At 49.8% G+C, this 12,694-nt stretch overlaps 1 protein-coding gene across 1 annotated transcript in view; it reads right to left on the bottom strand.

Annotated features, from left to right (window-relative positions):
• SLC6A11 (solute carrier family 6 member 11) overlaps positions 1-12,694 on the bottom strand; it is a 120,996-nt gene that overhangs the window by 82,930 nt on the left and 25,372 nt on the right. The window contains exon 5 of the mRNA XM_007453051.1: positions 12,165-12,297. Coding sequence (XP_007453113.1) covers positions 12,165-12,297 — 133 coding nt within the window. The remainder of the gene's footprint in view (positions 1-12,164; positions 12,298-12,694) is intronic.

Raw genomic sequence — 12,694 nt, 5'->3', positions numbered from 1 at the left:
GGTGGGGGCGGTGGGGGGAAGAGAGCTTGGTCTTGTGACTGCCAGGAAATGCTTTAGAACTTTCACCTCAATCAATCAAACAGGCCCTAGCATGTGACAGGCATCAGACACTTGTTGGCTGATTGAATCAACAAGTGATAGTTCCCAGCACCTACCACGTGGGTTACCCTGGGGACAGAGAAATGCACAAGGGCCCCCGACAAGCCATGGATGCTCTGTCAACATATACAAAGAGGAAGAAAGAGGGAAGGAAAAAGAGAGGAGGGAGGAAAAAGGATGTAAGCTAGCTTTTTGGCCTTTGTACGTGGTTCATTTTACCTGGAATCTCCTTTCTCCTCTGCCTTTGGGTAATTAGTAACCATCCGTACCTCCCCAGCCAGCGTGGATCCCACTGCTTCCTGGGGCTGCATTTATCCCCGGCACAGGGATATTTTGTAACTGCTTGTTTACCTGTCTTCTAAACTCTAGCCTCTAAACCTGTTTAGAGTTGATATCTGTGGTCCTGGGCACAGGACATGGTACACAGGACATGTTTAATAAATATTGGCCCTACGGGGTAAGAAATCACTCTGGGCCCACAAGCCCAGCAGTCACGAGACAATGAGAGGCAAACTCAGGACAGCTGGACACTGCCGAGGTGAGAGCCATCAGGGGAGTGAAGAGAAGGCCGAGCAGGATGAAGGTGGGAGGGGCCCCTGAAGGCTTCCTGTTGGAGAAGAGACAGCGGGAGGGTGAGGAGGAAAGAGCTGGAAGGGGGCAAAGTGCCCCCGGTCACCCTGCTCATCTGGCGAGTGAACATGGAGAAGGGAGAGCTGGCGCTAAGTGGGGACAGGGAGGCGGGTCTGAGGGAACGGGTGTTTGCGGTGAAGGAGACTTACCTCTTTCATCCAATCCTCACATTTCCCAAATGCCAGGACCGGACTTGAGCTGGGCCTTCAACCATGAGCATCTGGGCATGAGGAGAGAGACGGTGGGGGGGCCCAGCCTGGCTGGAAGCAGGGGGTGGGAGGGAAACTAGACAAAGATTTTTGGGGCAGACAAGACTGGTGATTCTGGCAGAGGTTTCACACCCTGTCACCTTCCTAGCAAAATGATCTCCCATAGGGAAGGAAAGCCACATGAATCAAGCGCTTCCATTAGCATTTTCAATGACTGGAAAAACTGTAAATATCTTGAGTCCAGTAAGTCATGGAAGAGTTTACGACGTCATGAAAGATTTGTTCAGTGGAATTTAAAAATCGTCTTTTGGCAAAATGGGGGCAGCGGGAAGGCTTTGTGATGAAAAAGGCAAAACATTCAATTCTATCATGTTATGATTAAATGAGGTACAAACTATGGTTATACGAAATGTGTATAAGGATTGGAGGGCAGCAGGGAAGTGATTGGGGGGGACCATTTTTCACTTTGAAATAGCTATTGTTACAATATTCTTTGGGCAGTTTTTAAGACTCAGAGTAGGTGCTATAGACGCTGGGAAGCTATGGCAGAGTTCTGAGGGAACAGGTGCATAACGAAAGCCATGGTTAAGAAAGCAGAGTCTGGCAGTGGTCAACACACGGCCTGGGTCTGGGTGGCCTGCTGTGCCAACATCCGGGGGTGAGGTGGGGGGGCATGTGGATGAAGGTGCTGGGAAGGCTCTGCTAGGTGGCTAGGCTACAGTCCCAGTTATTCAAGCAAACACTAATCTGGGTGTTGCTGTGAAGGTGTTTTATAGATGTGATTAAAGTCCATAATCAGTTGACTTTAAGTAAGGGAGATTGTTCTAGATGATCTGGGTAGGCTGATCCAATCGGTTCAAAGGCCTTAAGAGCAGAGCCAAGGTTTCCCTAATGAAGAACGCCCACCTGTGGGCATCGTTTCCTGCAGAGAGCCGCAGCCCACCCTCTGAACGCCAGACTTGCCCAGGCAGCCCTCACAGCCACCAGTTCCTCAACGGAATCTCTGAATACGTATCTCCTGGTTCTGCTGCTCTGGTTGAATGCTGACCGACAAAGATGGCCACAGGGGTGGGAAGCAGAGGCGATCTGCAGACACCCTGGTGGGAGACAAGCGCAGTGGAGTGACAGACGCCTCCACAACACGCCAGTCCCCTGCTTAGCCCCCGGCCTGCATTCTGCACAGGCTCACGCCATCCCTCACTCCTCCCCACACGCCTCTTTGGGCCTTTGCCTGTCACTGTTCCCACCACATCTGTCAGAGCCAGCCCACCCGTCACCTGCCCGGAGCCTCCTGGACATGCTGACCCCTCCCACCCCACCCCCGGCATGCTCTGGCTGCCAGGCCCCCAGGACTCAAAGGTTCTCTCCCTAGTGACACCAGCGCAGCCCCCCAACCTGTCACTGCACCTGTCACGCTACCCTTGAAAGAAGGGGAAACTGAGGCCCAGGGAAATGGAGTAACACAAACAGCCAGAGAGGGTGGTGGTGGTCGCACTAACTCACACCGCTGGCGAGCTGTGGGGCAGGACTCTTGACACCAAACGTCGGCTCATTCCATCCTTCATCACTAGCTCTGTCTTCAGCTTCTCTGCCCAATTCTGGAGGGCAGGGTACACAGCTAGCAATTCTCTTAAACTCCCCCTTGCAGTGCTCAGCCTGGTGCTAATATTCAGGAGGCACAACATAAATACTTCTGCCCGTTTCTGGTTCAGCCCATGACACCTCGCTTGGTCTCACGTGGAGTGCAAAGCCCACTTGACTCCTTGACGCTGCCATGCGGGAGGGCGGCTCGTTTCCCAGGGAGACGGCCGCACGTGGATGGGCTGCGGGCAGGGCCGGGCTCCCCGGGGTGCTCCAGAAGGGTTAACAGCGCCCACTCCCCTTGGGCCCCCCTCTGTGCTCCAAGGGCTTTCTCAGGAGGCGGCCAGCCCCGCGGGACCCCTCCCACCCAGAAACCACTCAGACTTTGGGGGGCCTTTGTGCTTTAATAAAGACGGTATTACTGAGTGGCAAAGCTTCCCTCCTTTCCAACCCTCCTCGCTGCCAGGGTTCCCGCTAAAGGTGAAACGCTGTCATTCAAGGCCAAAGAAAGGGCTGAATCAAGACGCTAAAGTCTTTTGACTTAATGTTACAATCTATGGCTCTCCCCGGACCAGTTGTGTGAGAAGTGCTCCCAACATCGCACAAAGGCCCCTCAGCAGCGGCTTGGGGTGTCCTCGGGCTCTGGGGGCGGAGGGCAGGGGATCTCCCTGCGGGGCTCTCTGCATGCATCTCATGAACGCTCTAGTTTCCTCTCTGAATGCAGACAGCAGCCGGGCGCTGGAAGAGCCCCACCACCAACGCCGTCCCCGCTTGCTTCGGGCTGCAACAAAGGCCACTTGAGGGCCGAGAGACAGCACTGCCCAGTTCCTTTCCTGGGCCTGTTCTCTCCCCTTTCACACATCTTTCCCTTTTATTCCCCCCTGCCCCCTTTACTCCTGCTTTATGCCTCATTGAATCCATCAGCCAATTTACAGGGCGCTCCTGAAGAATACATTTTCTGTGGGGGGCTCCTGATGGTTTCCCTGCTGGCAGCTCCAAACCCCCTTGGTGGTAGTGGGAGGGAGGGAGAAAAAGGCACACACTCGAGGGAGGAGCCACTGATGGCCCCTCCAGGCTGCATCTCCGTCTGGCAGGTCTGGGATAAGCTGGAGGCAGCAGGCACCCTCACCTGCCAAGAGACCCCACCCTGCTCCTCCCTGCTCCCGAAGGGGTGTGATCCCTCACGATCTTAGGGCAAGCAGCTTAAGCCCTGTGAGCCTTTGTCTTCTCATCTGTAAAATGGGGATAGCAATCGTACCTTTCTCATAGGGTTGTTTTAATGGCTCAGTGGGTTAATGTAGCAAGCGCCTTAGAACAGGGCCTGGATCAAAGTGCCACTGAAACATCTGCTTTACCATTACCATCATGCAGAGGATGCGGGCTGTTTAAGAGCCCTTGCCCAAATATAACAGAAACAGACTGTGGTTATCAGTGGGAAGACAGGTGAAGGGGATTAAGAGGTCCAAACTACTAGGTATAAAATAAATAAGTTACAAGGATGATGTAAGTACAGCACAGGGAATATAGTCAATATTTCCCAATAACTTTATATGGAGTATAATCTATAAAAACATTGAATCACTATGTTGTACACCTGAAACTAATATTGTAAGTCAACTACACTTTAATAAAAGAAGGAGTCCTTGTACTGCCTCCAACTCCTCTACTTGTTTGTGAATGAAGGAAGGAAAAGAAAAAAAAAAATCAATTCAAGGCTATTTGCAGCTGTTTCTGTGTGAGTGTGTCTGTCTGTGTGTGTTTTCTTTTTTCCTGCCTTGGTGTCCTGGAGCTCTGAAAAGAATAAAAACAGTGGCCTAAAGCAGTGAAAAGGCAGGATTCTTCTTAAAACCCCAGCTAATCCTGCAGCTTCCTTTAAAGTGGCACTAGGAGGAGGCAGGGAAGGGGCCAGAACTGTTTTTGTAGCACCCTCCCCTCCCAACCACTGCTCCTGGAGACCAGGAAACAAGGGGGAAAAATCCATAAATCATCCTCTGAGAGGAGGACAGAAGAAGGAACCGCCAGGGGGACAGAGCAAAGAACAGGAGCCAGCTGGGCAGGGAGTGCGGGCGGCATGAGGGGGCACCTGACTATCTGGTGGGCAGGGAGGGCTGCCTGCAGAGGGCAGAGCATCTAGGCAAGAGCTGGGCAAGCCGCCCCATTCAAAACTCAAAAAAGAGAGAAAGGTCTTAAACTCCAGTGCAGCATCAGGTCCCACAGAAGGAGGATGCCACACCAAAAGGTGCCTCTGATCGGACACTTCTCTCCATCCCGCTGCACCTTCACCCTGGTCACCCGCTACCAGAGCTCCCCAGCCTCTCCGCTCCCACCTGTCCATTGTCAATGAGTAGCCAGAGCCCGCTTTTAAGGATGAGAGTCAGATCATGCTACCCCTGCTTAAAAATTTTCAGTGGCTCTCCACGGCCCTTAGAATAAAATCCCCGACCCTTCACCGTGGCTGTTAGTCTGTCCCCTGCCCCATCACATGCTAACATCGACTCCATCTGGCCCCCACCTTTACTTTGCCTCTCAAATTCACCAAGTCCTTCCCACTTAAGATTTTCATCTGTGCTGCTCACCAGGCCAATCCCTTCCCACCGAAAAGAGCCCCCAGCCTGGTACCTGGCGCACAGTAGGTGAGCAATAAACATTTAATGAATGAATAGAAGAATCAATGAGTAACATCCATAGCAAGTGAGCATTTGGATACAAGAACCAGAACATTTAGGAGCTGGAAAGGCTGGGGTGAGATTTTAAGAATCCTTCAGAAAAGCTCTCCATTGCAAACAATCACTGTAGCTTTTCAGCATCTGAAGTGGTCCACGTTTTGGGTGACAGCAATTTAGGTGTTAGTTTCTTGTTACATGGCAAATAGTTTGCATTAATTAGTTTAATAGAGGAGAGATCCATGAACTTTTTCTGTGAAGGGCCAGATAGTGAATATTTTAGCCTTTGTGGGTCACACAAACTCTGTTGCAACTACTCAGCTCTGCCACTGCAGTAGCACAAAAGCAGCTGAAGGCAACGCAGAAACATATGGATATGGCTGTGTTCCAACAAAACTTTATTTACAAAAGCAGGCCATAGATGAAATCTGGCCAAAGGCCAATGCTGACCGATCCCCGGGTCGGACTAAGGCCTAGCAAAGCCACAAGAGAAGGACACGTAGTAAGGACCGGTTTTTTCAGTCTTCAAAGAATATGCATAGCAGGTACTAGGCTATCACCATTCCCTAACGTTGCTTCCATGCTGTAGGATGACAACATAGAATAAAGACAGGAGCACCCTGAATTCATTTGAAATTATTGTTTCATAGAACATAAAGGGTTTCAGTTGTGTCATTCTGCATGTCAGCAATATGTTTGTGAAAATGGGAGGTTCTAAGAGCAATTTTCACTCTCGAGGTCCTGGGGAGCTACTGTTGAATGTCTAGGTGGGTGACTGAGTGGATGGATGGACAATAAAAATGGACAAGACAGGATGCTTTCTAGGGTGATTACAAAGTAGACATGGTCAACAACTGAAGAGGTTAGGTGAGAAGTTGTCAAAACAAGTTAGTGGTTTGAGGCCTATGAGACCAGAGGGAGGACCTGGTGGCAGCGATGGGCAAGATGGATTTGGTGGGCAAATAAAAAAAAACAAGGAAAGAGCAAAGCCAGTCTTTTCAACAAATGGACATCCACATGCAAAACTGTATCGAGACACACACCTTACACCCTTCACCAAAATTAACTCAAAACGGGTCACAGATCTAAAAGCACAACTGTTAAACTCCTAGAATATAACATAAGGGAAAACCTAGTGACTTTGGGTATGGCAAAGACTTTTAGATAAAATACAACACCAAAAGCACAATCTATGAAAGAGCGAGTTGATAGGCTGGACTTCATTAAATTAAAAACGTCTGTTCTGCAAAAGACAATGCCAAAAAAATGTGAAAACAAGCCACAGACCAGGAGAAAATATTTTCAAAAGACCCATCTGATAAAGGACTGTTAGCCAAAATACACAAAGAGCTCTTAAAACTCAACAATAAGAAAACAAACAACCGATTTCAAAATGGGTCAAAGACCTTAACAGACACCTCACCAAAGAGATATACAGACAGTAAATAAGCATATGAAAAGATGCTCCACATCACCTGTCATCAGGGAAATGCAAATTAAAACAATAAAGAGATACCACTACATATCTATTAGGATGGCCCAAATCCAAAACACCAACGATGCCAAATGCTGGCAAGGATGCAGATAACAGGCGTTCTCTCATACTGCTGTTGGGAATGCAAGATGGTACAGCCAATTTGGAAGGCAGTTCAGTGGTTTCATACAAAACTAAGCATGCTCTTACCATAAGAACCAGGAGTCATGCTCCTTCGTATTAATACAAAGGAGTTGAAAACATATGCCCGTACAAATGCTTGTATGTGAATGTTCACAGCAGCTTTACTCCTAACTGTCAAACTTGGAAGTACCCAAGATGTCCATCCATATAGGTGAATGGATCAACAAACTGTGGTACGTTCAGACAATGGAACATTACTCAGTGATAAAAAAGAAATGAGCTATAAAGCCATGAAAAGACATGGAGGAAACCTAAATGCACATTACTAAGTGAAAGAAGTCAACCTAAAAAAGCTACATACAGTATAATTCCAACGATATGGCATTCTGGAAAAGTCAAAACTATGGAGACAGCAAAAGACTGGGTTGTTTTTTTTTTGTGGTTGCCAGGGATGGGGAAGGGGGGGAGATGAACAGGTAGTGCACAGAGGATTTTTAGGGCAATGGGACTATTCTATATGATACTATAATGGTGGATCCATGTCATTTGTCCAAACCCACAGAATGTACAACACCAAAAGTGAACCCTAATGTAAATTATGGACTTTGGGAGATTATGATGTGTTTAAGTAGGTTCATCAGTTGTAACAAATGTACCACTCTGGCGGGGGATACTGATAAAGGGGGAGGTTATACAGTGTTGGGGGCAGGGAGTGCATGAGAAATCCCTGTATTTTCTGCTTCATTTTGCTGTGAACCTAAAATTGCTCTAAAAAATAAAATCTTTAAAAACAAAAAACAAGGACACAAGAAAATCACAAAGATGTCTCCACGTCTTAGCCACTTGATTTCAATTATCAATTGAAAATGATTATCATCCAGAAGACGACCAGTTATAAACAGCCTGGAAGTTTCCTCCTGAAGAAAGCAAGTGTTTCAGAATCCTGTATTTTCTCAGGACTTAATATACAATTGAGAAACATTCTTATTTATTTTGTTACTCCAGACTTGTGAGAATTTCCAATATTGTCCAGAGAGAGAAGAAAAATAACCTTGTAGAATTAAAACCAGGGCAGGAAAATAAATGGCTTACTAAGCCCCTGCCACGCGCTCAGAAATCGGATCCATGTGTTCTCTTTGAACCTGGACATGAACCCACAGCTGGAGGTATTAGAACAGATGAGTACCAGGCCTAGGGAAGGCAGACAGATCTGGATTGGGATCCCAGCTCTGCTCTTTCCAAGCAGGGTGGTCTCAGGCAAATCTTGTGGCCTCTCTGGGCCTCCACTTCCTTATCTGTATAATAGGGTTTGGACTTAAACCCTCCCAGCTCGGACAAGCTATATTCTAACATTCCAGGGCCAGTTCTCCGCCATTAGAACCCCCATGTTCATAGGACCTGATTCTCTAACTGTTCCCCAGTGTGTCCCAGCACCTCGCAGGGAGCCCCTGGCACAGGCAGGATTCATCCGTTCCTCAAATGTTTACTAAGCAACAGGCATGTGCCACTCGCTATGTACCGAAGCTGGAACCTAGCTACTCTCTCTCCAGCCAGAGCAGCTTCTTCTGAGAGTTCATGCTGCTTGCCCTGACTCTGGGAGACCCTGCATGCAGGCCTCTGTGATGTCAGAAGGATGAGAAGCACGGAGGAAGGTGCAGGAAGAGATGGAGTGAAGGTCACATACAGCGATTGTCCTTGGTGGGAGCAATGACGCCAACACAGCGTCGGGGCCCACACACCGTCCCTCGGGCCGCTGGAGAGCACTGCTACACCTTCACCTATCGCCTTGCCACGGCTTCATCTGTGATCTACTTATTTGTGACGTGATCCGAAATCCCCACTTACAGAGCCACCTGCCAAGAGGCTGAGCCTGCAGTGTCTGCATGAACTCCTGAGCAGGGGACGGGCTCTCAGTTGAGTTAAGGCTGGGGTTATAGTTTTTGCCTTGGAGACAGGATGGGGCCAGGAACCTTTTCTCAAGTTAATGAAATTTCAGAAATTTCTGGTGAAGCCCAGGCATGGAGAGCACGCTGGAACTTGGGATGAGGAAGGGCCAACTCAGGCGTGGCCTGGACAACAGCAGGAAGATGAAGTTCGTGCTGCTTCCCTTAACTGACTCCTGAGAGCGGCTCTGGCCAGGGTCCCGCAGGCAGGCGGCAAGGGCAACCTCTGCCCACTCAGGAAGACTCAGACGACCCTGTGTTTATTTTTAACTGTTTTTGTACAAAATCCGAAAAGCCTCTGGACACTGGGCTCATGTTCAAGGTGAGATGAATGATAAACAGTAACAAAAGCATCAGACCCTCTCCTGAGGAGCCCACATGCTGATCCGGGCTCTCCTGGTCTCCCCAAACTGTCAGATGTGACCTACAGAACCTTGTCATTTATAAACAGCCAGGGAGCTGGGCCACCAGACCAGGTCCTAACCTGACACTTACTTACTCACTGTGAGACCGTGGACAAGTCCCTTCTGCTCTCTGAGCCTCAGTTTCCTCATGCATAAAATACGGGTGCAGATGGACCAGATAATCTCTAAGGAAGCTCGCAGGTCCAGCAAACCACAGCTCATCCTGGACACTCACCCTGGTCTTGGGCATGAAACATGGGGAAGAGCCCATGAAACCCAGTCTTGAGGAAAATACTTAATCGTTCATGTAACTTCAGCATTTCCCTTAATAGCAGCATTTAGATCCAGCTGCAACCAACAATCATGAAGCACCTACTATGTTCTAGGCAGTCTCATTAACGGCCTCTTCATAACCAATCTGTAAGGAAATTGTCAATTGCCCTCAGGTCACAGATGACAGGAATGATGGTACACTCACCCAGAGGCATGGGCTATGTGGTCACCAAGGTTTGGGGCTAATCCCAGCCCTCCCCTCCCTACCTGAGTGCCCTTGAGCAAGTTACGTAACCCCGCGAAGCCTCAGTTTCCTCATCTGTAAAATGGAGATAATGCTAGCCCCTGCGTCTCATGGGGTTGTTTCAAGGTCTGAATGGAAGGGGCATGTGAAACACTCAATAACCGTCACCTTGCCTTCCCTAAATCTTTTCTGAAATCTCTCGGAACGTAGCCCACTGGTTCTGCCTTGATACCTGGTCCCTGCCTTAGGATTCTCTGACACACAGGCTCGATGTCCCAGCCAATGGCAAGTGGCCCCACTGGGGACTGAGCTTCCTCCTGAGGGCTGAGTGGAATGAACTTCCGCCGTGGCCCAGGTCCAGGCCCGAGAGCTCAAAGCCACACATGCATGTGGACAGCCCATGCCTGCACGTGCGCCAAAACCTCATCACCACAGCCCTCGCTGGCCCAGCATGGACTCACGGAAAGGTGGTCCTCACAGTAGGAGCGATAAGAGCACCACCCACGACACCTCCTCCCTTGTTTCTGTGGTTCACAAAGCACGTTCACATATGTCACCTGGGTAGGGTAGAGGCTGTGCTTTATTCCTCTTTACAGACCCACTGAATAATGCTATAGGTATTAAGCAGATACTCAGAAACGACTTCTTGAATGAACAAGTTTTATAACAAGATGTTTTTACGTCACCGTCTACTCGGCACGTATGATCAGTTCCCCATTCTGCTAAGTGCTGAAATGTGCAGCCTTGCATTTCACTCCTACAACCATCCCTGAGACGAGCTCACTCATCAATCCCTGTTTTGCAGAAGAGGAAACAGGCTCAGAGAAGTTAAATGATGCACCCAAGGTCTCAGCCAGTGAGAGAGAGACCTGAGATGTGGACCATGGTTCCAGACCCTGGTTCTCACCCACTCCAGTCTTTCTCCTCTTCTTTAGCCAGAAGAGGCAGCAAGGGGGGCATGGGGGCAGGATGCATGTAGTCTGAAGCAGCAGATCGATAATGCAATGAACTTTATGTTTGGAAAAACAAAAAAATCCTATTTTCTTTAAGATACAAACCAGAGAAAGCAAAGATCAGCAAAATCACCTTGGCTGAGGGGACATGAAAGTCTCTGTTCTACTCTCTGGTCCCTGAGGCACAGTTATGATGACTTTCTAGTCCATCCTTGGCCTCCTTGTAGCCCACAGCACGGGGCCTGTAGGTATCTCTTCTGTGTTCTCCTAAGCCCCTCCTGCAGGTCTGCCCACCTCCCACATTCTAGCAGTTTCCTCTTCATCTCACCTACCACTGTGGGAGCCAAGGGGACCATCTTTTGCAAAAGGTCCCGGAGTTATTAAGTTCCTATTTCCTTGGACATTTTGTCTTTACCCACTGCCGCAGCCAATAACTTAGAAAAAAGTTTATGAGCAACTGCCTACCAGAAGCAGGCAGGTGGGGAGTGACACGGTCAGGGTGACACAGGCATTTAAAAAAAGTCTGATTTTCCTCTTTTCCACAAATGAGGAAACTAATGGCATTGACACTCAGCCACAGGACCAGGGGTGATGGAAATGGTGGGGACTGGTCAACCTAGTATCCCTAGAAGCAGGTGGCTGCGGCTCAACTCAGCCCAGTGCTACCGGGTAGGTGTGCAAGCCCAGCGTGGCCCAATCTTCCAACTTTCCGAGGGACGACAGAGTCCTATTTCTTTTTTCACATATTTCACATGAAACTTCCTGATTTCTGAATGTTGGTAACTAATTCTCCCCCACCTCTTTTCTTTTTAATATGATACATGAGTGGGCTGGACTTGGCCATGAGCTACACATTTATAACCTCTAGTGAGCCTTGTGGCACAGATGGCTGTACTCATCAGACGGCCTTTTGCTCCCCTCACTTCTAAGCCTCCCTGGCGGTTGGTAAGCCTGTGCCTTAGGCTCAGGCCAGTGGCCTGTGAGTGGAAGAGCCGCAGTAACTTCCAGGCCAGGGCAGTGCAGAGCTGGCTGTCTCCCCCCATTTCTCCTCCCCTGTGAGGCACTGGCCGTGGAGGCCACCTGCTGCAGCCAGCACAGCAAGGCTACAAGATGGAGGCGGGTGAGAACTCGGGATCTGTAACGGAGGCACCCAGCACCACCTGCCCTAGCGCACGCCTGGAGTGCAGGTCTTCATTACAAAAACCCCATGGTAGTAGTTTAGCATTTCCTGGTTTCCAAACCACCTTAACTCTACTTTCCTTATATGACTCTCAACCCAGTTAGAAAACAGGACCAGGCTTTATTATTTCACAGGTGAGCAAACTGAGGCTCAGAAGGTAGAACCGAACAGCCCCGAGGTGTGTGGCAAACAGGCGGTGGACTGGGATTCCAGCTCTGGACTCCTTGTCTAGCACTCCTCCTAGCCTCCAACTCAGGAGCTGGCCTTTGCAACGTGAGCCCCCTGGCATTCTCTGGGTCACCTGTGGCCTGTACAAGGACGACTCGCCCCTCCCCTGCCTGCGGCTAGCTAAAGATCCACCTCTTACTTTTCCTGTGGACTTGGTCCCCTTCCAGATGCAGAAGTAACAGATGGTCCAGGCTGCCAGCAGACACAAGGCCAGCTCCCAGCGAAGCTTCCCGATGTGCTCGATCCCATCTGAGATGGCCAGGACCCGGCGCCTGCAGAAGGGAGGGCAGAGAGTCACGGGGGTTGGAGATGGCCCACACTGACCCCACCGTAGGCGAAGCTAGTGCTGCAGAGGGGCAAGGACAGCCCACTCACTCATTCTCCCACCATTCCCCAAGCGTCTTCTCTGAGCCAAACTCAGGGCCGGGTGTGGGAGCCTCAGAAAGGAGAAAGACGCAGCCGCAGCCTTCATGGATTCGCTCCACGGGGGACAGGATGCGGGTGAGCAGATGGTTTATGGAAACAGTATGGTAAGAGCTGCAGTGGGAATAAGGAAAGGGACTCGGGGAGGACTGAGAAGGACCAGCCCACCTCAGGGCTGCTGGAAGGCGGCAGGACGGTCCATGAACATCCCAGGTCCCTCCCTCAGGGGAGATTACACAGCCCTGC

The sequence above is a fragment of the Lipotes vexillifer genome, unplaced genomic scaffold (assembly GCF_000442215.2).
Source record: "Lipotes vexillifer unplaced genomic scaffold, Lipotes_vexillifer_v1.1 scaffold1272, whole genome shotgun sequence".
In the NCBI taxonomy this organism is placed as follows: Eukaryota; Metazoa; Chordata; class Mammalia; order Artiodactyla; family Lipotidae; genus Lipotes; species Lipotes vexillifer.
The sequence above is the reverse complement of the archived record's forward strand: the minus strand, read 5'-3'. Positions and strand labels throughout refer to the sequence as shown.